Source organism: Empidonax traillii, unplaced genomic scaffold (genome assembly GCF_003031625.1).
Source record: "Empidonax traillii isolate 1590-97213 ecotype Southwest subspecies unplaced genomic scaffold, ASM303162v1 scaffold405:size801240, whole genome shotgun sequence".
Lineage (NCBI taxonomy): Eukaryota > Metazoa > Chordata > Aves > Passeriformes > Tyrannidae > Empidonax > Empidonax traillii.
In genome coordinates this window covers 324,498-350,474 of record NW_020955598.1, presented here as the reverse complement: position 1 = coordinate 350,474, position 25,977 = coordinate 324,498, and the positions used below count along the sequence as shown (strand labels likewise).

The 25,977-nt window shown below is 42.5% G+C and overlaps 2 protein-coding genes and 1 long non-coding RNA gene across 3 annotated transcripts; 1 reads left to right on the top strand and 2 right to left on the bottom strand.

Moving 5' to 3' along the window:
* Positions 1–109: 109 nt before the first annotated feature.
* Positions 110–5,210, top strand: MRPL47 (mitochondrial ribosomal protein L47). Its single transcript, XM_027893775.1, has 7 exons — positions 110–218; positions 921–1,066; positions 1,611–1,671; positions 2,419–2,515; positions 3,061–3,191; positions 4,520–4,615; positions 4,914–5,210. The coding sequence occupies exons 1-7, from the start codon at positions 133–135 to the stop codon at positions 5,029–5,031; spliced, it is 735 nt and encodes a 244-aa protein (XP_027749576.1). The 5' UTR covers positions 110–132; the 3' UTR covers positions 5,032–5,210.
* Positions 512–24,108, bottom strand: LOC114062412. Its single transcript, XR_003572371.1, has 3 exons — positions 24,098–24,108; positions 20,731–20,737; positions 512–660 (listed from the first exon to the last, which is right to left on the bottom strand). It is a non-coding gene; the product is annotated as an uncharacterized LOC114062412 (long non-coding RNA).
* On the bottom strand, positions 6,383–15,873 carry ACTL6A (actin like 6A). Its single transcript, XM_027893767.1, has 14 exons — positions 15,817–15,873; positions 14,974–15,050; positions 14,610–14,784; positions 14,151–14,251; positions 12,816–12,913; positions 12,072–12,166; positions 11,730–11,836; positions 11,555–11,644; positions 11,309–11,370; positions 10,876–10,990; positions 10,452–10,532; positions 9,352–9,447; positions 8,230–8,316; positions 6,383–7,670 (listed from the first exon to the last, which is right to left on the bottom strand). Exons 1-14 carry the CDS (start codon positions 15,839–15,841, stop codon positions 7,590–7,592), a joined length of 1,290 nt encoding a protein of 429 aa, XP_027749568.1. The 5' UTR covers positions 15,842–15,873; the 3' UTR covers positions 6,383–7,589.
* Positions 24,109–25,977: the final 1,869 nt, after the last annotated feature.

The following is a 25,977-nucleotide window of genomic DNA, read 5'->3' as shown; positions in this document are numbered from 1 at the left end:
GCGCCGCCATCTTGGAAAAGGGCAGAGCTCTCCTAGTGCTCCCGGTGCTAACTGAGGGCAGGGGCTGAAGCCGGGCAGGCGCCATCTTGGCGAAGGGCATGTTGTTCCCGGCGCTGAGGGAGGCGCGGGGCGATGGCGGCGGCCGCCGTGGTGGGAGCGCTGGGCCGGCGCCTCAAGGCAACGCTGCGGCTGCCCCGGGCTCAGCCGGGCCCCCTCGGGTACGGACCGCACTGCGGGGGCTCTGCTCGGGCACCAGGGAAGGCGGGCGCGGTTCCCGGGAGGAAGGAGAGCCCTTGGCGGGAGGAGGGTGTCCGTGTGTCCTGGTGTCCGTGTGTCCTGCTCCTCCAGCCTGAGGGCTGCAGGGTGGTGTGTGGCCTCAGGCATCGTGTGAGGGCAGTTTGAAGGTTCCCCCTGTGCCTGTTACGGTTCTGCAGTCCTTGTACCGGTGCTCCAGTGGGGTTTTGTGCTTTACCGTGTGTTCGCGGCGTTTGCCATTAAGGCCACGAGGGAGGTCGTGGAGTCTCCCTCTCTGGAGACATTCCAAGCCCACCTGGATGCGTTCCTGTGTCACCTACTCCAGGTGACCCTGCCTGCGCAGGGGGGTTGGACTGGATGGATCTCCAGAGGTCCCTTCCAACCCTGACGATTCAGTGGTGTATTCTTGTACAACAGAGCTCGAAGTTATTATCTCATTATCAAATGCTATTTGTCTCTGAGTATAGAAAATTGATAATTAGATGAGACAAGGGGGAGAAGAAAACACAGAGATGACATTTTTGTGAATAACCAAACTCGTATCTTTTCCCCCCAGCCCGTGGTCTGTTATAGGTCCTGTGCCTTTGTGAATGAAACAAACATTCTCCTGCAGCTGAATGTTATTTTTCTTACCATACATGGTTTTCCTTCTAATTTCTATGCAGGTTGGCGCTGAACCTGTTCCACAAGGACTTGCCAAAAGCTGAGCCCCTCCATCAGGTGAAGTTCCTGCACACGACTGTATCTCGGAGAGGGCTGGAGGAGTTTTTTGATGATCCAGGAAACTGGGGAGAAAAAAGCGTCAAGTCTGGTGAGTTACATTTAGCATTTCTGATAGTGATCTTCGAGCCACTTGTGCTCAGCTGAAATCTGACCTGGTTTTTTTTTGCATCAGAGAGTATTCATACCTACATAAAGCTTACTTTTCTAAATGTATATATACATACATCTGTTAGTGCATCTTTATGCCTGTGTGTGTTCAGTGTTTGTGAAAGCAAATAGCTATTGGGCAGCAAAATGTTTTGCTGTAAACCCTCTGCCTTGCTCTGAAGTGAGAATGTGTCACAGAAGAGATGTTCTTTGGTGAAATATATGGTCCTATGGAACGAAAGTAATTCAATGCAGATTCATCTTACAGCTTTCCCTATGACCAGGCTGTTGGAAACACCAATAAACAAAGCAAAGCTGAATATCACCAAGGATAGCTTTCCAAGTGGTAGTATTTTTTTTTTAAATGATTCTTGTTCTGTTGATTCAGCTGAGCCTGCTAATAGAAGCACATATTTTTCTTTTTCGGAATAAGAGAGCTTTGTTCTTTTAAGTCACTGGGGTTTGTTTCTGTTTATTTTTTACAGGGGAGGCATGGAATATAAAGCAGCTGAGGGGCAAGAGCAGTGAAGACTTGCACAAACTCTGGTAAGTAAGTTGTAGTGAAGAAGCTTCCCTTCTTTCAAAGCAGCTCTGCGCTTTTTATTAAAATGTGGCTGGTGAACTTATGAGCCAGTAACTTCAGTCTGCCACCCAGCTCTGCAGGCTCCAGCCTGCTGGGGGCTTGGAACAGCCCCTGTTCTGGCCCTGCTCAGAACACAGAAGCTCTGCTGCAGCTGGCTGTGGGACAGTTGTGTCTGGGACAAAGATGCTGAATCTGAACCCTCCAGGGGTTGTTTGAATTGGACAGAGTTGGTTTCAAGTGCCTTCTGGTAGGGCCAGGCAGCGTGTTAGATCAGGGTGCTCAGGTCTGTGTTTATTCTGATCTGGACAGTCTCTGAGGCTGGAGGTTGTATCACCACTCCAGGCAGTGCCAGGGCTAAAATAGCACTTAATCATTCCTGTGAAGAGTTTGTTCTTCTGTATCTGTTCCTTTTGCTGTGCACCTGTAAGAAGAATCTGGCTCTGACTAGGTAGGGGAAGACAACTTACTATCTTCCCTCCCAAGCCAGGGCTAAGTAAACCTGTCTCCTTCATCCTCTCCTTTCGTGTCTGCCCTCCCCTCCCCACCTCTACTGGGCTTTCTCCAATTGCTCAGGACCTTTTTGCTTCTTCATATGAAGCCAGCAGGTGCAGGAGATGGGATTTTCCTGTGCTCTATCCAACAGGATAGTAAGTGAATAACTGCTAAGGTGTCCATAAGTCATTTTTGAGTTACTGTGCTCTCTGACCTAGGTATGTCCTGCTGAAAGAAAGAAACATGCTTTTAACTCTTCAGCAAGAAGCAAAACGGCAACTCAAGCCTATGCCAAGCCCAGAACGGTTAGAAAAGGTAATTTGTTTGTGCTACATAAAAATACAACTCTTAAGTAAAATTGCTCAATGGAAGATGAAAGTGTTTGTAGACTGGTTAAAGACCTTTTCTTTACATCATTTCCCTGATTTTAGTATATGCACAAACACTGCTCAAGTCATATTTTGGTCACAGCAGCTTTCTCATCGGCCAGTGGGCATTACTGGGGCTGGGACCAGACTCCACAGTGAAAACTAAAATAACAAACAGCCAGTACAAACCACCCGGCAGAAATACATACAGCAAATCTTCTGTTGGCTTCCCCTGCCTCCTTCCCACCCCTGCCTCAGAGCTTTCTGTACTTCCAGCATCAGCTCTTGATCTGGCTTGTGCATTAGCCAGCTGGTCTTTAAACAAACATCAGACCATCAGTTATTTTGTATCTGTCCTGCTCTCAAGTGAGGTTTTTGTGGTTTACCTTTGTTTTTCTTTTAAATTTTAGGTCTGTATTTGAGATCTTTTAAACTGTCGGTGTTGTTTTTTGTTGGCTCATTACCAACAAAAAACCTTTTTACCTTTTCCAGGTAGAAAAATCTATGAAAAATATAGATTTGGTTGTGAAAGAAAGAGAAGTTGCTTTGAGGCTTTTACAAACTGGCCATGAAAAGCCAGTACCTGGAGAGTGGAGACACGACTTCTTGGGACGCACCTTCTGGTATGGAAAACCTTTTTTTCTTTCTGTGTTAATTTTTCTTGTGGTGAGTCTCTACCAGAAAATCCTTAACTAATCAGGGAAGGATCCATATATTGTGTAGAACCAAATGCATTTTCTGGTCAGCATTCAGGTGCTTCTTGAGTTTTTTGGTGCTTTTTTTTTTTAATGTGGTTATAATTGTTGCTAAATAATTCAATGGCAAAATTTAATTATAACAAAATTAGTTTCATGTAACTAATTTGATTTTTGTGCTCAGAAGATGTTTGCTACTGCATCTTTTCTGTTACACATGACTGAACCAGGGAGTACTGTTCAAGTTGAACCATCTGGACTTTCCTACTTACAATGCAAAATCCACATATTCGGGGACGACAAAGTACAAACAGCTGTTTGGAGTTCCCTACTATTCTTGATATTTAACTATTAGGTAGAAGCTGCTATCTTTTGAATTATTTGTTGTCCAGATACTTTCAGTAATCTGTAATTTCAGGTGATGATGCTGAAGGCTCAGGCAGAACCTATTAATTTCTTAACCATAATTTCACCCTCATCATATTGGCATTGGGAGCACTTAATTACAGGGTTCAGCTCTTCAGTAACACTGTAGATAACAGAAGATCAAATCAGTGTAGATAACACAGGTTACAATAATGGTGACTTTTCCATTGTTTGGAAACATTGTCCACAAAGAAGGCACTGCCCATATATTTTATATCCAGTCCCCAGTTAAAGCAGGGAGGGGGCAGAGAACATGGAATGGTCATTAAGCACAGGCAGAAACTCTGGAATACACGTGGTAGTAGGTCTGACACTCTCTGGATGCGCTGGAGTCTGTAGGTGAGTCTGCACAAACCATCTGTGCAGCCCCATGTGCAAGAGGAACCCTGGACAGAAATAAGAGTCTGTATTTAGGGGAAAGGCAGACTTGCACTTGACAGGACACTCCAACACCAGCACATAAAAGAAAGTTGTAGTAGAAACAAAACTCTTTGGACACTGTTTGTTCACATCAGCTTTGGGAGGTTTTCTTATGAAGGATTAAATTTAAACTAAAATTACAAATAAGGACTGTTTATACTGGGCCCAGCATTCAAACATCTCCAGTTTTTAAAGCAAGACCACTTTCTACAGAAAGAGGCTGAGCTACACAGGAGATGCTGTTACAAACTAAGCCAGCAAGGGCTGGAAATAAATACCCCGACAAATTCTGCAGTCTACCAGACCACTTTATCAATGTACTGAAACCAGGAGAAACTGGTAGAACCCCAGAATGAAGACAGTGTAACCCCTGTAACCATTCTGTAACCCCTTTTATGTGTCTCCAACAGGTACAGTTTCAAGGAATGGCCGATACCATGGTACTTGAACGAAAGACACAAAAGGAAGAGATTCTATTACTTACCTTTTGTGAATAACTTCATCAGGTAAAAAGATTTTTTTTTTTACATTGAAGGTTATTTTCTGTTCTGTTCTTCGGTCCTCCTTATTCCCCTTTACAAGGAAAAAAATAGTAGTAATCTTCACATGCAGACTACCAAAGGTCTACCAGAGGGGGAATTTCTGTACAGTTCAAAAGCAGAAAGCAAAAAGAATTGCTTTGTAGCAAATGAATTCTGAAGCTGTTAATTGCCAAGAGCCTCTGTCTGATTAAGAGGGCGAGCTCGTGAAGGTGGTCCAAAGCTGTGTGGAAATTAATTAACCACACTCACTTCTCTGTTTTAGACTCAGAATTGAAAAATTCTTAAGGAAAAGGGAAAGAAGGCAAAACCTGGAGAGGACAAGGCGGAAGGTCTTGGAAAGGAAGTTCCCTCACCTTGCTCTGAAGTCTCAGAGCCAGTAACTTGCTGGAAGAGCCCTGCAGGCAAGTGGTCAGGTGTCTGTGAGTGAACACGAAACATGTTCTGAAACCACAAACAACTCCACTGAGCATTCCAGAGCCTCCTCCTTTTTTTTTTTTTAATACCACGTTTGACTTAAATAAACATGATCTGGAATTAAAAAGCAGATTTGGTGTCTAACTGAAATCATGATAGTTGTTTCTAGAAACATCTGATAAATGATGTGTTAGCCAGCAGCTGTGAGACATCCATCAGCACCAGTGAAGAGCGGCAGCGGAGTGCCAGCTGACAGTATTTAAGTGTAGGGATGGTGTTTACCTGGCTTAGTTTAACAAAGATGCATTAAAACCAGACAGAAACCTGAAAGCATCTGAACCTCACATGAGCCTTTGCCCTGTTCATATTTTTCCTGATATATTTTTCTGAACATTCTCCCTGAGTTATAGGTAAGTTACCCAAGGTACATTTGCTTTCTGCATAAATGCACTGGAAAACAGGCTCTCCAGTCTGCTGTGAGGAACTCTTCTCCTGCTTTAAGTGTGGCTTCTTAGAGAGTATGAAATATTCAGCATGGGAACTTTTAACAATGCAGTCCTCACACCTAGACTTCTATGACAAATTCAAACACTTGTACAGTGTTTTTTTGCAGAGTGCAAAATGTCTGAAGGAAGATCGCAAGAGTTTTCCTTGACACTGAAGTAGGAAGGTACCACTGCTCCTCTCAGTGGATTGAAACACCTACTTGATGAAAGCATTCACACCTCCTCGTGAGGTTGTTTAGAAATTTAGACCAAAGGCACAAATACCAGTCTTTTAGGAAGAAAATGTGCCCAGCAATATACTCTGGTAAAACACTGCAAGGGAACCCGTACTGTTTCCTGTCAGTATCTATTTCCATCACTCTGACCTTCAGTTACTCCTCTGCATCACAAAAACTTAAAACACAAAATCTTTACAGTAATGAGAAAACCCCAAAAGTGTTTTGCTCTCCCTCTGCTGCTGGAATATTCACAGACATTACCATCGTACAGCAATTCTTTTAGGATACCCAGAAGATGAAAGCTGGTTTGACAAAATGAAATCCAAGCACAGGTCACAGAAGGAAAGCTTAAAATGCATCACTCACTGCAGGGTGCCAAGGTACAAACTCAGCTGACATTCCACATTCCAACTGGATATGAACTAGACTGAGTCTTCCTCTTCCAAATGACAAGAGCTGGTGACTTAGATCACTTAGGGCTGCTGACTGCAGTCTGTCTCATTTTGAGAGAAATATGGTTTATCAATAGCTTTGAAAATCTGGGTCGAGCAACTTCAAGAGCAGTTCCTGGTTACGATAAAGACACAAGCAAGCTGGTTTGATAAATTACTTTATTGTTTGGAGGTAACGTGAAACTTTTCAAATAGAGGCCTCATATTTACCCAGAAGGTCTTTTAGGATATAAAAATGTAGCAGTACTGTTTACTTTCTGTTTATTCTTTTTAGATCAGTTAAATGCTATTTGGTTTTCCACAGCTTTTGAGATAAGGAGCAAAACTTCCCTGTGTCCCAGAACAGACCACCACACAGTTGTAAATTAAAGTAAGCTTAACAGCAATGTTGAGCTGCATCTTGACAGCCAGTTCTTGCTCAAGAAAAAAATAATCATCCCCATTGCTGTGACCCTGAGAGCACCTTCCCCAAGCAAACACAGGCACTTACAGACCCTGCTGGGAGTTCCCGAGGGATCCAGGCTGCCCCTCTGAGTTACAGCTCCCTGCAGCAACGTCAAGCCACACCCTGATGGCTTCTATTCCTGTTCTCCCAGTCCTGGAGAGGCAATTTTTTTATCTCAATTTCCCCCGCTTGAACAAGTTTTGCTTCTCACCTACATCACAAAGGCATTAAATACATTCTTAGAAAGCAGGTGGAAAGCAGTGATTGCTGACTGAAATGAATCTGCTCCGTTAACAAAAAAATTAGCAAACCAGTGCTTAATAGAACATTCACTCAATGGAATGTAACACTTCTGTGAGACAGAAAAAGCTTACACCAACTACGTCACTGAATACAAACTTTCAACTTTTAAAACAACAGAGTAACTTTCTCTGCAAGTACTCACAAAGCTCCTCAAATACAAAAGACCAAATTTTATTTTTTTAAGAGAGGATTAAGAGCAATTTAAGGCCAAAGTACCAGCAAGGAAGACTAGTATGTGAAAGTAGACAAGAAATATTTAATAAATAAGCACAGGCATTTGCAAGGTTATGCCTCTATCTATTAGCTAACCTGTAAAGCTGTTCCCAGGAAAAGATACTAGCGAAAATAGACATTTATACAAAATTATAAAATGCTTGTTACATGAATTATTGCTTTACAAGGGACGTAAACATCCTTTTTCTATTATAGTACCAATTAGGTCTCTCAAAATTTCTAAGGTTTGTTAAAATGGAACTTGAATTATGCAAAAAAACCCAATATAAACTTTCTACAAAAAAGAGTCCATCCCATTCCTGAGTATGCTAAAGCTATAAAACAGAAGGAGCACCGAGCAGGCAGCAGTTTTCACAGTAAGAGGTCTTAAGGACATTTTCTTTCTACACACTGTTTCCCTCCTTCTTCATATTCTTGTTTAGAAATCCACATCTGTTGAAAAGTACCCTATTAAAAAAAAAAAAAAAAACCAAAACCAACACACAATTAAAAAAATTAATCAGAAAACAAATGAAGGTTAATTTGAAACATGATTAGCTTTTTCTAGGAAGGAACACAAGTCCTTACATTGAGGTAATAGGACTTGACCTGCTTAACTGTCTCTTCCTTGATCTTTATTTTGTAGTGATTAAATTCAAGACAGGACATGCAGTACCAAATGCTGATTTCAATCTCCCTTTTTCCATGCTGATAAATTAATCCCCACAAACTCAGTAACTTGTAGAATTAAATTCAGAAACATGATGCAGAAACATGTTTGCTACTTCCATGGCCTACTAGATACATGTAAAGGCTGTATTTCAAGCCTGCACCTTTCCATTAAAAATGGGATATGTTTTCACTGGAAATGCTCATGCCTGTTTTTTAAATAGATCCTCCTCACCTAACCATGAGGGTGGCCAAGGCTACGTGAGCACAAACCCTGCAACACACACTCATGGGGAATTAGACTTTGGGGTGACAGTTCTGCTTAAGCACAGAAACACAGTAAGCCAGGTTTACTAACCAAGGAAGCCAAAATGGAGCCACCAATCCATGAGCTGAACCTCCGCTCCACAGTCGTGTTGTTCGCTATCAGCTTCAGGCGCATGCTCTGAGCAGAAAAGGGGGCAAAACAAAATCATCAGACCAACTGTAGGCTGGTCACCTTCAGGGACAAGCAGCACGAGGAACTTGGTGTATATACCAAAGTGCAGGTGGAAAAGGTCCATTTTATTACATGTGCAATACTGCTCATCTGCCCTCTATTTAGAATCCAAGAACAGTCGCAGTGGAACAGGACACGTTGTGGCTTTTACCTTGTCTCCCAACAGGGAGCAGCAGCAAATGCTTAAGGCGAGGATAGGGCAGGTGGAGAGCAATAATATCACAGTATGTACTGTCCTCTCCAACACTGCACTGGCACTAAATGTCTATTGTTGCTGGACTTCATTAATTTAATTTTTTTTTGAACCATTTATTCTTTTTGTTTTCAAAACACCTTGTGGCAATAAAATCTTTGAATTTCAATGGGTTCCTCCTCAGCAGTGAATGACTACCTTTGTCAGTTTTTCCTAACATTCATCATTTCAGATTGTTACAAGAACATTTTAGCTTGAATCTATAAAATTCAAGAAATATTATAAGCTATATCTACTTTCGAGAACACAGGTGTAAGGTATTAATGCTTTGACATTAAGTGATATGCAGGTATGTTAAATCACCAGGTTTTTCTCTATGAATGAGTTGAGCTGTCTGCAGAACTGAGGAAAAACAATTCCTACAACAAAGTGACAAGACCTCAGGCAGAATGACTGAATGTGCCTCAAATTAGTCAGCAACACTTCAAAAGAGGGGCCATCAAGGGAAATACTGTTCCTTACGGACAATTGCAGAACTTAGGATCACAATCTGAAAGCAGGAGTGGAGCAGTAAAATACTGAAGAAATACTGGAATTTATATTGTATAAAAATGTCTGTATAAAAACTTGTTTTCTTTAGAGAAGGAGATTTCTTACCCTGCAGAAATCTGTTCAGCTGTTTGATTCCTAACACAGTCAAGGCTATGATACATTAATGCTTGTGCATTTATGTGGCAGAAAAGCAAAATGGTAAGTACTCAGGGCAGGAACTGAAAGAGTTGCTTTACCGGTGGAGTTTTCTGAGACAGCTCTCTGTTCAATCTGTCTGTGAAACTCTGTATGAGAGTGTTTCCTCCTGCTACAATCACACTGCCATAGAGGCCCTAAAAAGAGAAAAAACAACATTAACAGCATTAACTTGGCAAACAGTTGTTACTCAGAATAGAGAGGATGGAACACAAGTACATATAGTCAACAGCAACATCACTTGATGCCAAACGGTATTACCTCTCCAAATTCAATTAATTATTTAATCATTTAAAAATATTTCAAGACAGCTTAATATTAAACTATAGAAAGAAGAGAGAGGCCATATGATTATCTAATGATAATCATCATTCTAGTGATAATTATCATAATGAAACACAATATATAAATGACAATCATCATAATGATTATCATCATTCTAAATGATTTCACAGAACAATTTCTACTGTGGAGAACCCTAAACCTACAGATCTCCCCTGTATCTGAAGTGTTGGTTTTCTGACAGCTGGATGCAACTACAAAAGAAAACCCCACAGCCCTGCTGATAGAGTCTTCTATCTCACTAATGCTGCAGGTGATGCACACCATAGCTCCACTTATAGAGCCTGCCTGACGTGCCACCTAAGAGGAAAAGTTTTTGGAACAACCCCCATGCAGTCTGTATCAGACTTGAATATTTTCAATTTGACACCTGAGAAAGGTAGAGCATAAGTTTTTAAAAATTAAGTTTTCCTTTAAAACCTCTTCTCTTCCTTCTACTCTCTATAAATTCCATATACTTTCTAAACATAAACCAATTACATCTGCCATGCCTAAAAATCTGAAGGTAACAGTCAAAGTTATGAACATAAAATGCTCATCTTTTGTGGCAGTGCCAGCCACAAAATCAGCATATTAGACACTTAAATACAGATAGAAACACTAAATAAAGAAAAAATTCTGATTCAGCATTTTGTAAGAAAAAACAGTAATACACAAATATGTGATACAGAATTATTCTAGTGTTTATCATTATCCTAGTAAATCACATTTCCTCATCAACAGTGTTCTAGTCCCAAAAACACGTACCAGCACAGAAATATCTACGCCTTAAAATCCTCCCGGGCTGACTAACACTCACCGGCCTGATGTCGATATCACACATTCCAACGCTTGTTGTGACAACGTGGCTCACACCCAACATCGTGTTACCAGACAAACCCTGCAAGCAAAAGGAGGAATCTACACATCATCTCTTCAGAAGGGCAAGGCATAGAAAAGCCCCGATGAGCTGAATTTACACGTCTTACTAGAGAGGGAGCCAAGCTTTTTTTTAGGGGAAGAAATACGGCTATTTTCCCATTCAGCTCATCACCACCCACTCAGAACGTTTCATCCTTCACTTGCCCAGTCCTAACGAGACAGGGAAGTCCCACCCCCAAGAGAACTCCACAGTGCAAATACACACATCCATATCACAACACTAAGAACACCACACAAAAGGAAGCCAAGTGATAACCTAGCAATTCAAAGCCTTCCAATTACACCTATCATTGGGGTTTTACCTTTACATTGGAAGGGTCAAACAATCCCTCGGGAATTTTCAGACGCTCCGCACCGAAGTCACAGTTGTAGCCGTTGGGGAACTCATAATGAACTGTTGGCATCTGTGCTGCCACCCTGGAGCACAGTGAGAAAGCAACACATTGAAGTGCTCTGTAAACAGGCTGTCAGGTTACCTAAGCAGTGTTATGAACTACATTTCCGGTGGGAATATTGTGATTGGTAAGACTTACACTCTCAATAACAATGATCTCATCTTGGAATATTAAATAAAAAGCTACCACCTGGATGTATGCTGTATCCCTACTTTCATAAACAAACAGTTTCTGGATAAAATTTTCTTCCATAACAAAACCAGCCAACAGCAACGAACAGGCTGAGCACCCCCTGCACAACTGGTAACTAATTTCACAAGAAGGAAAAAAAGTAACGTACTGTTCATCATAGGTTGAATCTGATACTTGGAGGACAGAAGCCTGGAAGTCCTGAATGACACACTGTGGAATCAGGAATAACATGGTTATAAGAATTTCAGTCTTCAATTTTATAGAATTTATAGAATTGGTACTAGCTTTTTAAAGATTTTCTAGATCTTCAGGAGAAAATCCTGATATACTTGCAAACAGAACTTATTTATGGGACTCTCAGGGGAGCTGAAAACAGGAGGAATGAACTACTTACATTGCACATGTAGTTGTGCCAAGACCTGGTGACCTGCGGTAACTTCTCTTTTCTCTTCCAATTTGCTGGGGACCCCTCACGAACTGCCTCCTGGGATTGTAGGATAAATGATCGTCAGTTAAACATTTAAGCCTCTCCCCAAGAAAACACTCAGTAAATAAAGTTACTTTCCCACCTTTGAAGCAATCATATAGGGAGGAATTATCTCTATGTTCATTTCCTGAAACAATTCCCGGCACTGCATAGTAATAAAGTCTCCTGCAAGTGGTGATTTTACAATACCTAGAGAACAAAAAGGTGATCCAACATAAAAATATTTTAAAACAAAACAAAACAAAACACTAACCTAGAAAGTACCAAAATCATGAATAAACTCTCCCAACTATTTATCAATGAACACCACTAGGGTTTTTTTCCCTGTTTAAGGGGATACACAGATTTTAAAACAACAACACAAGCTGAAATCAAACTAATTTGACCTTGATACTGCAATGCTGTTACCCATGAAAGTTATTACCTTGCTGCAGCACATATCCATCATGCACTGGAATAGCAGTGGTGTGTGTTGCTCCACTATCCAAAATGAGACCTGTGGATCTCCCATTAGCAAAGCTAGCCAAAACAATTAAGGAAAACATTGTCATTGTCACTTTGGAAAAAAAATGTTGCCATACAGTTAGAGCATAACTAGGAATGAGGACCCCAATGTGTCACTTTCCAGTGTGTACCATCTTTCTGTGAAGTGCACAGAGTGAGCACTGTTTAACTTCCATCTGTGAACTAACTCAAGCTTCGGATGTACAAAGGTGAGATTTCACATCAACACCATGCAGCAAGCTCTAAGTACACCCAACTCATTTAGACTCTGAAGCTGAAAACATGAGTTTAAAACAAATACAAATACTCTTCTTAAGGCTATGGGAACTTCAAGATCTAATTGCTCTATTTACTAGTGTGGACAATACCATGTCAGGTCTGTAATATTCTTATCCAGGGTATACAATGGAAAAAAAATAATAATAAAATAAGAAAGACTTGGCCTCCAAGGAAAACAGTCAGATAGGGAGAACTTCAAAAATGAGCTCTAATGCTTTTAAGTTCAGAAATGGAATTTGTTTACTTCCTCCTTGGATGTTTATGGAAAAATCAATTTGAAAGAAGTCAGACATGCTGTTACACTCAGAATTGCCTAGAATAGGTTTGCCATAATTTCCTGGGGTGAGGAATAAAAGCCCATGCAGTGAAACACTTCGAAGGATACGCTGTCAAAACGGCGGTTTTACACAGGAAGAAGGCAGGGATGTTGTAGTGCTCAAACATCAACTCCGTCAGTTTTTCACGCTTTGCTCTAGTATTCCACTAAAAAACAATAAATCCAACCCACAAATAAGTGGCCAAAATGAAGATGTGATTGCACACTAAAAGGTCGCTAACACAATAAAGAGTGATTAGAAGAACGGCAGGTACAGCTTCAAATCAGACCAAAAGGTAGATTTCTAGCAGTTTACTTCTTTACAACCTTTTTTATTCCAATGATATTACAAGAAATTAATGCTTGTCTATCACACAAAAGTGATACACACCTTTCCTGTTACAACAGAGATTCCTTTATACTTCTACAGCTCTTCCAGTATCAGTCTCTCAAAGAACTCTCCAAAACAAGTACCATGCCCTTTCCCAAGGGGAAAGCTGCATGAAGTAACTTGCCCAGTGGGAAGAAAAATAAATCCAGATTTTCCAGTTTCCAAGGTACCTGTCTACAGTGCTCCTGTAGTTGATTAAGCCAGGATATATCTCAAATATTCAAAATATTACTGAAAATGCTTTTTTTCAAGCCAATACAATAAAATAAGATTAGGTCTGTAAGGAGGATGTTAAGGGGAACCTCTATTCAGACACCCACTGAGCCATCAAATATGAAACCACCTTTGAAAATTCATCTACGCTCCACAAGCTGCAATTTAACACAAGGAAATAACGAAAAAGAAAACCCTTTTCGTACGATTTTATTAAAGGAAGGCATAACTTGTGTACGGCATTTCTACCTCTTCTACTCTGACTTCAAGATCTGCCCTTCAAATGCTGAGCATTATTAAATGACAGAAACCTTGTCCACTGATTTTCCCAGAAATTTGCATTCATCCACTTCAGTGGATTACAGGACCACTTACAGAAACAAAGACGGAAAAATTAAAACTTCTCCATTATAAATGTTATTCTGTGTCATGTAATAGTAGCTGTAAGGCTGAATGAAGCAGCAGATTTTCAATGGTATTTTACGAAGTGTAACTTAATATATATAAGACGTCCAAACATCTTTTTCCTTTTATTCTAGGCAGTAAAATTTCTTTTTTTAGATTTTGACTTCCTTTCAATAAGTAAGAAACAATAGCATATTGCAAATACTTTCTAATACAACTCACATAAACTGTTTCAAATTGGTTTGGTTTTATTCTGGAATATGGTAAAGTATTTTAAAACTGTCATTTCTGTAGCTAAGATTTAAAACTTGTCATCTAAAAGCCACTTATCCAAGACTAATGTTTGTAGAGTCAGCAAAAAAGACTTATCAAAATGCAAAGCTGCTTTTACTCACTGGTGCTTCAGACATAAGGACAGGATGCAAACTTGCTTCAGATTTAATGTGCATCTTGTAAGTGTGATCCAATATTGCCTGGAAACTATCCCAGTCTTCAACTGCAACAAGATTGAGGCAAGGAGATTAGTTAGATCCAAGTTTTGGTTTATTTCATAAATACATAGAGGTTTTCCAATTTATTTACTTTTTTTTTTTTTTTTGCACAAAGCTCTTTAGTCAAAAGCTATCTCAGCAGACATAAACCTCTTTTAACAGCTCTGCAGAATTCTCTTCCTTTGTAACTACCACGATTTCAAGAACTATGGTGAAAGTCCACTAACAGTGACAACCAACCATATTCCATGCAATTTGTAAACCAGGTATCTGTTCTTACAGCTTGCTGGCATGAAAGCTATGACCTTCTGCAGCCTGGCAATGCTATTTTGAAATCAGGTAGAGAAAGACAGAGCACCATACTCATTCCATTTTTTAAAGGTGAAATGGCCTCCATATTCTCCCTCGGGACTCTCAGGGCATTGGTGTCTATGTAGTAAGTTGGGCCCCCTTGTTTGCCTTTGTCCCCATCTATCTCCATCAGAGTGCTGCCATTGTCCCTTTCCAGCACCACGCCAATGGCTGTTGGAAAATCAACCTGTAAGGCAAGAGGCAAGCAGTACATGAGGATTAATAATGTTTTGGAGGTTTTTTTTCCCTCATAAATTCAGAGGTTTCCTCATACATTTATAACAAAACCCATTGTATTCTGAAAAGCCGAAACTCACAAACAAGACCAAAGGCATAAATTCATGCTGTATTTCCATCGAGGCACACAGACTCTCACCTTTGGACAGTCCTCGCCTGCATAGCCCGCTCTGACAGTGTAGGAGCCAATGTCAAACACCAGAGCCCCAACTTCATCTGAAAAGATTGTTAATAAATGGTGAATGGTTATTGAACTCTTCTGCAACCCTGACCTTTCCCTGCCCGCTGCCTGCTTTGCCTCCAAATGCAGAAAAGTCAAGGGATCGAGGCAAGGAGAAACTTCTCTGCTCAGAACTCCAGTTACCAGAGAGCTATTGGAGGGCTGCAGACGGGCTTGGACTGCAACCCCTTCCTCTCGTGTGAGTAAGAGGGGAATTTTAATAGACGAGGGAGAACGTGGTTGCATCTAAACAGATCACAAAATAAAACTTTCAAGTTGTAACGTAGCAGCCACACGAAGCCGGGCGAGCCCGGAGCCCCCGGGGGGGATCGGGATGAGGAAGGTGGGACTGGAAACAGTGACTGTGAGAGTGAAGGGGCCACAGCACGAAGCGCCCTCACCCCTGCGAGCCCCGATCCCCGCTGACCTCTGGGCTCCCTAAGGCAAAAACCTGTCTGAAACCAACCCCCAGACCTCAGAGCCCACGGGGGGACCCACACCCGGGTCCCAAAGCCCCGGGACCTTCCCTGGCCCCCGAATACCGCCGATCCTGCCCCAGGCCGCGGCCCGGGCGGTGCTGGGCGGAGGGAACCTCGGGCCAGAAGGACACGAACACGGCCCCCGCCGCCGCCTGCCCCTCACGGGCGGGTCGCGGGGGAGCCGTGGGGGCTCCGGGCCGGGCTGAGGGAGGCGGGAAGCGCCCGCGGGAGCCGCACGCGCCGCCTCGCGGGGCGGGGGAGGGGAGGGCGGCGCCGGACTCACCTCCCCCGTACACGCCGCCGCTCATGGCTGCCGCTGGGCCCGGCCCCGCCGTCCGCCGCGCCCGCGCCGCCCGGCCCCGCTACCCACCCGGCCCGATGTCCGCGGGCCCCCCGCGCTCCCCGCCCGCTCCTCCCGCCGCCGACCCGGCAACAAAAGCGCCGCGGCCGCGCTCCCGCCCGCGGCCCGGCCCGACCCGCAGCGCCGAACGCCCGCCCGCCAATGGCAGCGCCGCGCGGGCACAGCGGGCCAATCGCGGCCCGGGGGAGGCGGGGCTGTGCTCGCGGACTGCCAATCCGGAGGCGGGACGCGGAGGGCGGGCAGGGGAGCGGGGGGGCGGTGTGAGGGGAGAGGCGGGCGGGGAGGGAAGGAGGGGCCGCGGGGAGGGGGAGCGTGAGGGGAGAGGAGGGTGAGGTGGAGACGGTGCGGGGGAATCACGGAGTCAGAGAACGGGTCAGAGTGGAAGTGAGCACAGTGGGCCACCTGGCCCAACCTCCCTTCTCTGGCAGGGTCGTCCCAGAGCACGTGGCACAGGATTGCGTCCAGGCGGCTCTGGGATATCTTCCAGAGTGAGAGAGAGTCCACACCCTGCCCGGGCAACCTGCTGCAGCGCGCAGTTCCTGCACGGGAACGAAGTTCTTCCTCGTGTTCAGGTGGAACTTCCTCTGCATCAGTTTCTGCCCGTTGTCTCTTCTCTTATTAGTGGGCCCCACCGAGCAGAGCCTGGGAGACAGGCCGGAGACAGGACGAGAGGACATAGTCTCAAGCTGCACCAGGGAGGTTTAGGTTGAACAACAGAAAGGTTTTCATCACAGAAAGAGTGATTAGACATGTGAATGGGCTGCCCAGGGAGGTGGTGGAGTCACTGCTTCTGGAGGTGTTTAAGGAAACACTTGGTGTGGCACTCAGTGTCATGGTCTGCTTGTCGTGGTGTTGGGTCATAGGTTGGACTCGGTATCAGAGGTCTTCTCCAACCTAATTGGTTCCGTGATTTTTGTGATTCCCCTGCTGCTCTCACTGATCTGTTGTGCTCTTGCACTCAGAATAAAACGTGTTTGAAGTATATCTTGATACCCCCGGGTTGTGCTGTTCCTTTCTGGTGTGGGGCACAGCCTGAGGTTGGTGTGTGTGCAGGGTTGCAGGGTGCAGGGCTGGGCAGTTCAGATTCGCCGGCTCAGCTGCCGGTTTCGCAGCCGAACTTGTCATTTAGGCTCTCACATCGCCTTGTTTGGTGTCGGCGTGCTCAGCCAAACCTGGTGTTCAGCCAGAACAGCCAGAGAGAGGAAACTATAAAGTTGTAGGAATTCAAGGAAACAAAAGAAAGAGACCTCAGGCGTAACTCGCAGTCAGTATTAGGGAAGCCTAAAATTCTAGCTGGAGAAGGGGAGTATTGGCTTAAAGGGCAAGTGTTCCTGGTATGCACCTTTTTCAGTTCTTATATGAAGCAGGGTTTTTTTGGAGGGGCTGAGGAACTGAGTGTTCTTTCGGTGTGACTAGATTTAGTCAGCATAATAGTATATTTTATTTATTACCCTTATGATTGCCTATAAAATCATAGAATAGAATCATAGAATAGATTGGGTTGGAAAAGACCTCCAAGATCATCGAGTCCAACCCCTGATCCAACTCCAATTACTATATCATGGCACTAAGGGCCACGTCCATAATAGCATAATGAGTGATCTTAATAGCAATTAATTATTGGACTGGAAATAATAATAAAAACTTTTTCTTAAATTTTCATCCTAAACCAAAAATTAGTGGTGTAAGCTTGCTTTGTCTTATTTTGATAGGGAGCTCAAGACTTCCTACAAAGCTTTGTTTCTTGTGTAAGTTGTGACCTAAATTTTAATTGTATCTCCTTATTTACGCTGAGTTTAATCAGGGAGGTAAGAAGAGAGATAAAACTGACATTTGGTGTACCCAGTAGTTTTATGCAGGAAGTTTGTAAAGCTGTTGAAAATAGATCTGATTATTGGAAATGTCAACAAAATTTATGCTGGTGAAGGAGAAAATCAGCCTGGATGTGTGTGTTTGGACTGCAGCTCCCAACGTGCTTCAGTTAATGCTGGGCTGGTGACTAGCAGTTCCCTTTTAAGGGGGAGGGTGTGAAAATGTAGGAAAAACAGTAAAATCCAACAGTTCCAAGGGGCAACACACAGTTGTGGGGGTTTTCGAGCACAATTATGACAGTTACAAGGAGGTGATTTGATTTACTAACTCTCAAGAGTGAGGAATTTAATTTGATACAGTCTGACTTTCTGGTTCTTTAATGACCAAACTTCATAGTTTTATCCTGCAATTAAGAAATTCATTTTTCTATATAAGTTACAGTACACTTCAACTACAACATATCAATGCTAGTGTTTAAATCCTGCAGTTTCATTAACTGTACATCATAAAGACAGTGCACTTGGTGTTTGTATTATGGAATCTTTTAAAGTTAGTATGTTATCATGATTTCCAGTATGAAGTTAGTATGCTATCATGATTTCCAGTATGTGGCACTAATACTCAAGGTACAGCTGTTCGAGGAGGAGGAATTAATTGCAGAGGGGAAAAGTGGTTTAGAAAATTTGGAATTACTGTGCCAGAGGATCTTCATTTAGCTCCTGCTTGTACTTTATTTTGTAGTAATGATTCATTATATTCATATATTAATTGATTTAGTGTGGTAATTGACACTTTAAGCCAGATCCTGCTCACTGCACAAGAGCTGCCTGTGGCTGATCTGCAAGCCAGAACCTAAGACAGCATTCGGTTGCTTTATTTTTCTTCAGTATTTCTTCAACACAGAAGAGTTCCTGGTGATGCCATCAGGAAATGTGTGCCAGGGTACAGAGGATTGTGGCGCCTGAGGCTTGGAGAGAGGATTCACCTTTACAGCGCCAGTGGCTGATGGAGACCGATCGTGAGAACTGCAGGTAACACGCATCGGGAATCCTGCTGGTATCGGGAAGCCTCGGGATCTGACAAGCATAAGGATATAAAGCCAAATCCGTGTAATCCTCAAGAAGCTTGGAGGATAAGGGGAAGGAAATTTAGACTGACAACTCTCCAGGTCTTACTTTTCTCTGCCTTGCACTTTCGCAGGCATCAGTGTGTGCAGGACATCACGGCTGTTTGATACCACTTTGCAGTGACTTTGATTTGCAGCGGTGTGAATAACCCTACAAGGCTCAATGCACAAGGGGAATAGACTGCAGGTGTCTGTTTCCAGCAGACAAAGCTTAATTTAAGCCTTCCTAAATTTTGGATTATTTCAGTGAATTCCTGCACATCATCCTATGTTTGCATAAGAGCAGGGGAAATCTAAAGTTTTACCGCTGACTGTAATGCACCCAGATGTTTTTTGGGAGGGTTTAAGTATTTCTGCTTAGTTTTCTCAGAGGTAAGGATTATAAAATCAAAGTAGATAGAAACAATGAATGTACTTTATCTGGGTTCCCATATTGATACACATGGCTGGAATATCTTGCCAGGAGTTTCAGGTGGAGGTATAATGCACACTAGTTTGTTTTCATGGGAATTTCACATACCTATTTACTGTATGTGACATTGTATATAATAACTCTAAAACCAGATATGAACCGAAATTGTCCTCAGGAATAAAGAGAAGAATAATTTTTAGAGTGAGGCATGAACCAAGGCACCAAATACTGATGCTTACTCATAAGCAAAAGTTAATTTCATCAGTGATAGTCTGGAGAAAGTGAAGTTTCCTAATTATTGCTTTAAGGTTTTTAAAACTTCACTAAGATGTAATTGTTTCAAGCAAGTACATTCACCTTTTTAGCAACATAAAGCATTGTAGAAAGTGATGTATATGTCAGGCCAAAACTGAACAAAAATGATTTTTTGTTTCTCAACAAGCTGCCCTTCCCCATGGGGTGGTTGATGGGCTGTTGCTTTTGAGCAGTGCCATACAAGTGCCACTCAGTCTCCTCGACTGCAGTGCCAGCAGACTGACTGTGACAATGGCTTATTCATAACGTCTGTGGTCCTCCTTGATTCTTGATTGCAAAATGCATGTTAAAGGTTTTATTTTTCTTATTTTCGGATGAGATCTTCTGTGTTTATGTGAACTGAGAAAGCATCTGTAGATGAAAGAGCAGAATAATCATTAATACTCATTCAGTCAAAAACTTCATATGATTCATATAAAATGTACCAAAGACAGACACTTTAAACCTGGATAACCACTGTACAGGCTGTTTGGGCTTAGCAACTGAAAATGCTGAGGAGAGGAGGTCTGAAATCTCTCTGTGACTCCAGCAAGGCAGTTCTGGGGATATGTGTTCCTGAATCTTCTTATGGAGCTGGTGTGTTTAACTCGTCCTTTTGTAAAAGACCCATGATTCAGTCTTATTTTAGGACATAATTGAAGGAAGGGGTGATGGTTCTTGTCATTAATACACAGTCAACTTTCCATCATCAATGGGTGGCCCGACTAGAGTTTGGAGAGCATGCTGGGGTTCCACTTGACTGGCTGGAATAATAGTGACTAGGATACACTGGAGAATGGGGGGAATAATATTAGTGCTGCTGAACCATAAGTGGTCACTGAAACCAAAGCAGGGACATCCAGACCCTTTTCTTGTTTAGGTCAGGCAGAGTAGGGACATCCAGACCCTTTTCTTGTTTAGGTCAGGCAGAGTATGGATACACAGAGCCAGATTTGGTCAGCAGTGCACAGCAATATTTGCCTGGAACTGGTTCTGAGGTAATAGGTCTCCTGGGCTGAGCCAGCCCTGGCCAGAACTGAAGTGTGCTTGAATTGCCCTTCTCAAATGAGTCTCTTGTGTACATATGTCTCACTTGGCTCAGATCTGGCAGAACTTACTGTTTCAGGCTTAGTGCTTGGTCTGTAGTCCCTTTGGATTCTTGCAGGGCTTATTTGCTTGGCAGCTGGGCCACCTCTGACCTGGCTCAGTACCTCTCATCTGCAGAAACAAAGCTCTTTACAGCTGGGAACCAGCTTAGCCTGATAAACAGAAGATCTTTGTGTCAGCTGAGCCCTGCCATTAATGAGGCACATTGATCCCCTGTGCTTCCCACTGCTCCAGTAGGAATCTGGGTATGACAGCTGAGCAGGTAGCATGGACTGCAGATCTGTTTCTTGCTCAGGGGCTCCGTCTTCAGCCTTGCAAGGTTCAAATCCCTTTTCCCGGCTTCCCAGGAGGTGCTGCGTTGCCTCAGTAGCATTTTCAAGCTGTGATGCCATGCAGCTCAGACCCATGGCTCTGTGCAGCCAGGGGGAAGGAATCCAAGAGGGAGCTGCTGACTGACCTCCTCTGAGAGAGCAGAGCTTTGTTGGGTGAAATGAGGCTGTCTGGGGAGAGGAGATCATCAGTGACCTTATAGGTGTTGTGACACGTTCTGTGTCACCTTTTTGGAACCCTTTTGAAATCTTGGTCTGCTTTACTGTAGAAAACGGTTTTCATTTGACATCTGGAAATGTTTGTTGTGCAGGGGAGGTTTTGGTGTGACTGTGTCTGTGCCGAGTTTGTTCTCCCACCAGGAGAGGGCACAGGCAAAGCAGGGGCAGAGACACCAGCCATCCACATAGTGCAGCAGGTTTTGGAATACAAACTAGAAGAACATGACTTCCACTGGGCTTCAAAAAACCAAGCGTTGCCTTGGTTTATGTACTATTGTATCCAAAAAAAAAAGATTGTTATAAAATTAATTATTAAACAGTAGTGAGGAAAAATAATAGTGCATTTGCTGGATGGGCATGTTTGCAAAGAGATTGTCACTTCTTTCCTGAATTCATTCAGGTCATTACTATGACATGTAGGTACTTTGTCATCCTAAATGAGTATGTAGAGCAATGCAATTGCACTGCAGCAAGAAGAGTGATGTGGAAAAGGGCGTGCTTTTATTGAAGAGATATCAATTTGTAGAAGAAGCTAAGGATTGCAGTGCTTTATCAGAATGTTTATTCACAGAATATGTGTAATTCTGGGGCAGTCACGCTACAGCTGTTCAAAAGTATCAGCTGCTGAATTACAGCATCAGCACATATCAGTATTAATATGCTCCATTTTAAAGAGCCATTGGGATTGTATATAAGACCTTTTTATTATTTGATGTTTATAATTTGATGATTATTTGAAATTTGCTCTAACAGGTAAGTTCATGGCATTTTTTATAACTAGTGTAGGAATTCTGATTTTTATATCAAGGGATTTGCAATCCCTTTTCTTCCAATTACGTATTTATCTTAGAGTCTGATTCTTCTCTCACACCACACTGGCACAGTGTCTTTTATTTCAGTGCAGCAGAACTGTCTCCAAGAGGGGGCTGAGGCCCAAGACACCTTCCTTGCAAGTGAAATTGGGAGGAATGAGTGTTCCCAAGGAAAAGTTGTGACAGTGCAGAACCTGATAAGATCTGCAGGTGACAAGTCTTCCTTGGGTCCTGATATGTCAGCTCATGTGAGTGGGTAATCTTCATTATTCACTCTTTTATATGAAAATTAGCTATGGCATAGGGAATACTGGATAGGAGAGTGGTTAGGGATGTTCTTTCTCACAGGACATAAACAGCATATGACAGCACCACTCCATGACAGCCTTGGTATTTTGCATTTACTAATTGCTTATTAATTGCATTTATTACTTGTTTTCTTTGAACAATAAACAAAAATAGAGATAGAAAACTGTCTAGCACTGCGGGGTGGTTGTGGTAGGGAGAGCTAATTTAAGCAAGTCTCAGGTATTTTTAAACTAGTGCTTTTAGGGAACTGGGCTTGTGCTACCTGTTTGATTGCCTCCACAGATGATAAGGTTGCAGCATAAGTACATTATAATTGCTGACAACAGAAAATCCATCTAGAACGCAGGCTGCGTGAGTATCTTTATTCTGGGAAGAGCTTTGATCAGAAATCTTTGCTTTTTTGAGACACACAAAGGAATCCAAACATGAAACACAACTGGAGGAAACCAGGCCTTTTAAGCTCTATTTCTCAGAAACTTCTTATTTTCAAGGGCTTGTTTAGATCTGCCTTAAAAACAAACAAACAAACAAACCCAAAGCTGTAGACACAGTTTCTCTAAGTGTGCCTGAGCCAGGTGCCAGCCCAGAGAGAGCCAGTCCTGGGCACTCCAGGCCTGTGCTGCTTTGTTCAAGTCCTAGTGCCACGTGGATCCCGAGGCTGCAGCACCTGCCAGAACCGCGGTTTGTTTGACTTGGTAGCTGATGGTCAATCTGAACCACCAGCTCTGAGGGTAAGTCAGCAGGGGCTGCAGGTGTCACCAGCACATTTCATCCTTGCCCTGTCTTGTTGAATGGTTGGACTTGCCTGGTCCTCTCTGATCAGAACTACTCCAGTTTTCCTGCTCCAGGGTTCCCCAGCTATGGTGATCATCACCTACTGGAGTATTTTGGCACATAGTTTATGGGGTCAGCAGAGACTGATCTGAGTCATTAAGGTACTAGATGACAAATGCAGGAACTGGAAAAAAGATGGAGTGAGAGTAACTAACTGCTGGGTTTGGAGGCATCTGTGTTAAAATGCAGACTGTGTCTATGAATTTGATTAAAATGGAGTACTAAAGCAGTATGTTCATAGCCAGATGTTTGCATTTTCTGAATGTTAGTACTTTATATTCCTCGGTTTATCTCACTGAATTTCACTGCAATAACGTTCCCAGACAAAGCTAAATCATGGGAAAGCCAGAGAATGCTCAAAGGCTGTAATTTCTGCTCCCAAAGAATGTTGTTATCTTCCAGCATGAACACCCTTGACATCAGCTGGTCGAGCTGCAATATTCCTAATGGAGAAGCACAAGGTCACTAATAATGTGTTTGGCATCATCTGCCAAGGCACATGTCGGTCCTCTAGGAGGACAGAGAAAGGGAAAAAAAATACATTGTATTTTTTTACAACACTGTAATGTTCAGAATCGTATCCATAGCCTAGGAAACAAAAAACATCATTCACCCCTTTGATGTTTACATGATGTGACAGTGTAAGGGCCTTTAGAGAAATAATATGTTCTGATAGGTTTGGGGTTTTTTTTCTGGAACTCTGTGGCATAAAGGGCACTGGGCCTGCTAAAGCCTGAGCTCATTTTCTCCAGCTGAAAACCAGATTGGAGAAGACACACCTAGAAGGAAAGACAGAATTTGGAAAGAATGGAGAAGGTGTGATTGTCCTTTATGCGAGGTCACTACAGGCATGTTTAAGTGGATGAATTCTGCAATAGGATGCATGTCACAAGCATTTAAATATTGAGCCAGAAAAATGCTGAAGACTTTTGATTCCCACTCACTTGACTGAGCTGATCCTTTCCTGGGACGAGTCGCTTCAAATAAAATCAGTAATAACTTATTTATTGAGTGGTTCCTGTCTCCAGTCTTTTCTAAGAAACTGAAGAATTTTTAATTTAATTTGCTAATGTGTTGGCAAGTTATATCAGTGTACAGAAAGGATCCTTTAAGGATTGGCAACCCCATTTTCCATTGGGCACTACATATGCTAGACTCAGCAGTATGACACAATGTCACAAAATGAGCGTAAGTTTCTGGTTTTGTGCCTTTTCCTAAGGCTCCATTAGAAATCTTGCTTCCTGACTGCAGCTCTCTCTTCCCTTCTCCCTGTTCACAGACTGGATTTGTGCTCGTTGTACTGCCCAGAACATTCACAAGTCCATCTCACGTGCTGAAACACAGGCAAGTTTATAGGCCGGGACATGACATAAAATGATGAAGGTTTTAAGACCATCTCTTTGCAAAACCACAGAAAGTTTTTGCATACTTAAATACCTTCTGTTATTATATCTAATAACATTTCATGCAAAATATGTCCATGGCAGACTGCATTTGTTCTTACAAAAGCACATTTGGGAACACTGATGGTAAAGTTTTTGTTCAGTTGTGATAGTAGGTGGAAAGTTTGTGGTTGGATCTAAATTTCTGCAAAGACTAATTGTGAAAAAATTAGGAGCTTAGATTTGGGTCACCAAAGAGAAGATTTATGGGAACATAGAGCTTGCATTGACCATACACATATTGGTGAACTTTGCCTTCTGTGGTTTCTCAACACAAAATAGTGCTTATCCTCATGTCAGGAAAAAATGTAATGTCAGAGGTAATGTTATACTGAGATTTCACTTTGCTCAGATAAAGATATTTGTCAGTTATAACCCAGCAGAGCATTTGTTGGTATGATGCTGCCAGAGTTTAAATAATTAAAAATGAGTTGTCTTCAGCAAATGAATAAAGTACACCTAATGGAGCATTATCATTTGAATATTCTTTCTGTTCATTACTTGTTTGGTCGTAAAATTCAGTCACTTGCAATGGCTCATTCAGCCTTTTTGGAAAATTGTCATGATACAAATGTAATGCCTCCTTCCTGATTGCAGTGGGATGGTAGATTTTGAAAACAACAAAAATTAAGCCCTTTCTTCCATAAACCTTTTCAGCGGTAGCACTGAAAGCTCTTTCTGAAGGAGTTGGAGTCCTTATTCACTTTGTACAGCTGGGGAAACGTTTTGTGAGAGCAAGCTGGTATTACAGCTGAGGTAAATGACTCGGGGCTCCTGAAATCTCAGCTCACTGTCCTAGATGTGAGGACAGTCAGAGGCGGCTGCTGGTCTAGTGACATTTTCTCTCAGGTAGTTGCTGATTCTGTATAGATCTATGATTTATTGGAAACAAGTGAAAGAATTGAGTGGAGATATTTGTCTTCCCATTATTTGGTGAACTACAGCTTGTGCTGCTCTGTGCAATTATCAGTTGAGGCTCTTCCTTCTGTTACCCTTAGAGAGTCACATTTTAAACAGGATTTCCTTGGTAGAAATGTGTACACTGTGCTTAATACACTGATTCTTCCTACTTTTATACTCTCTCTGATCTCGGAGGACCTGGATGTAATTTTTTAATTTAGGCATTGGCAAAGTTTCTTGCCTTTATTCTTGTATGAACAAGCTAGGCCTCTCAAGCCTGTCTGTCCTCTTCTTCAAGGATCTTCTTCACCTAAATTTGAATGCATCTGAATTGTAAGTAATTGAATTTAGGCAGCTAGGTATAGAAATATCCTATTTGCAGCTGCTGGTTGCTTCTATTTCATTTCAGATTTGAAGTGGGGCAGAGTTCAAATACATGTAATGTGTTTTCATCAATTCTACAGGAAACTCAGTTGTCATGGTAGAG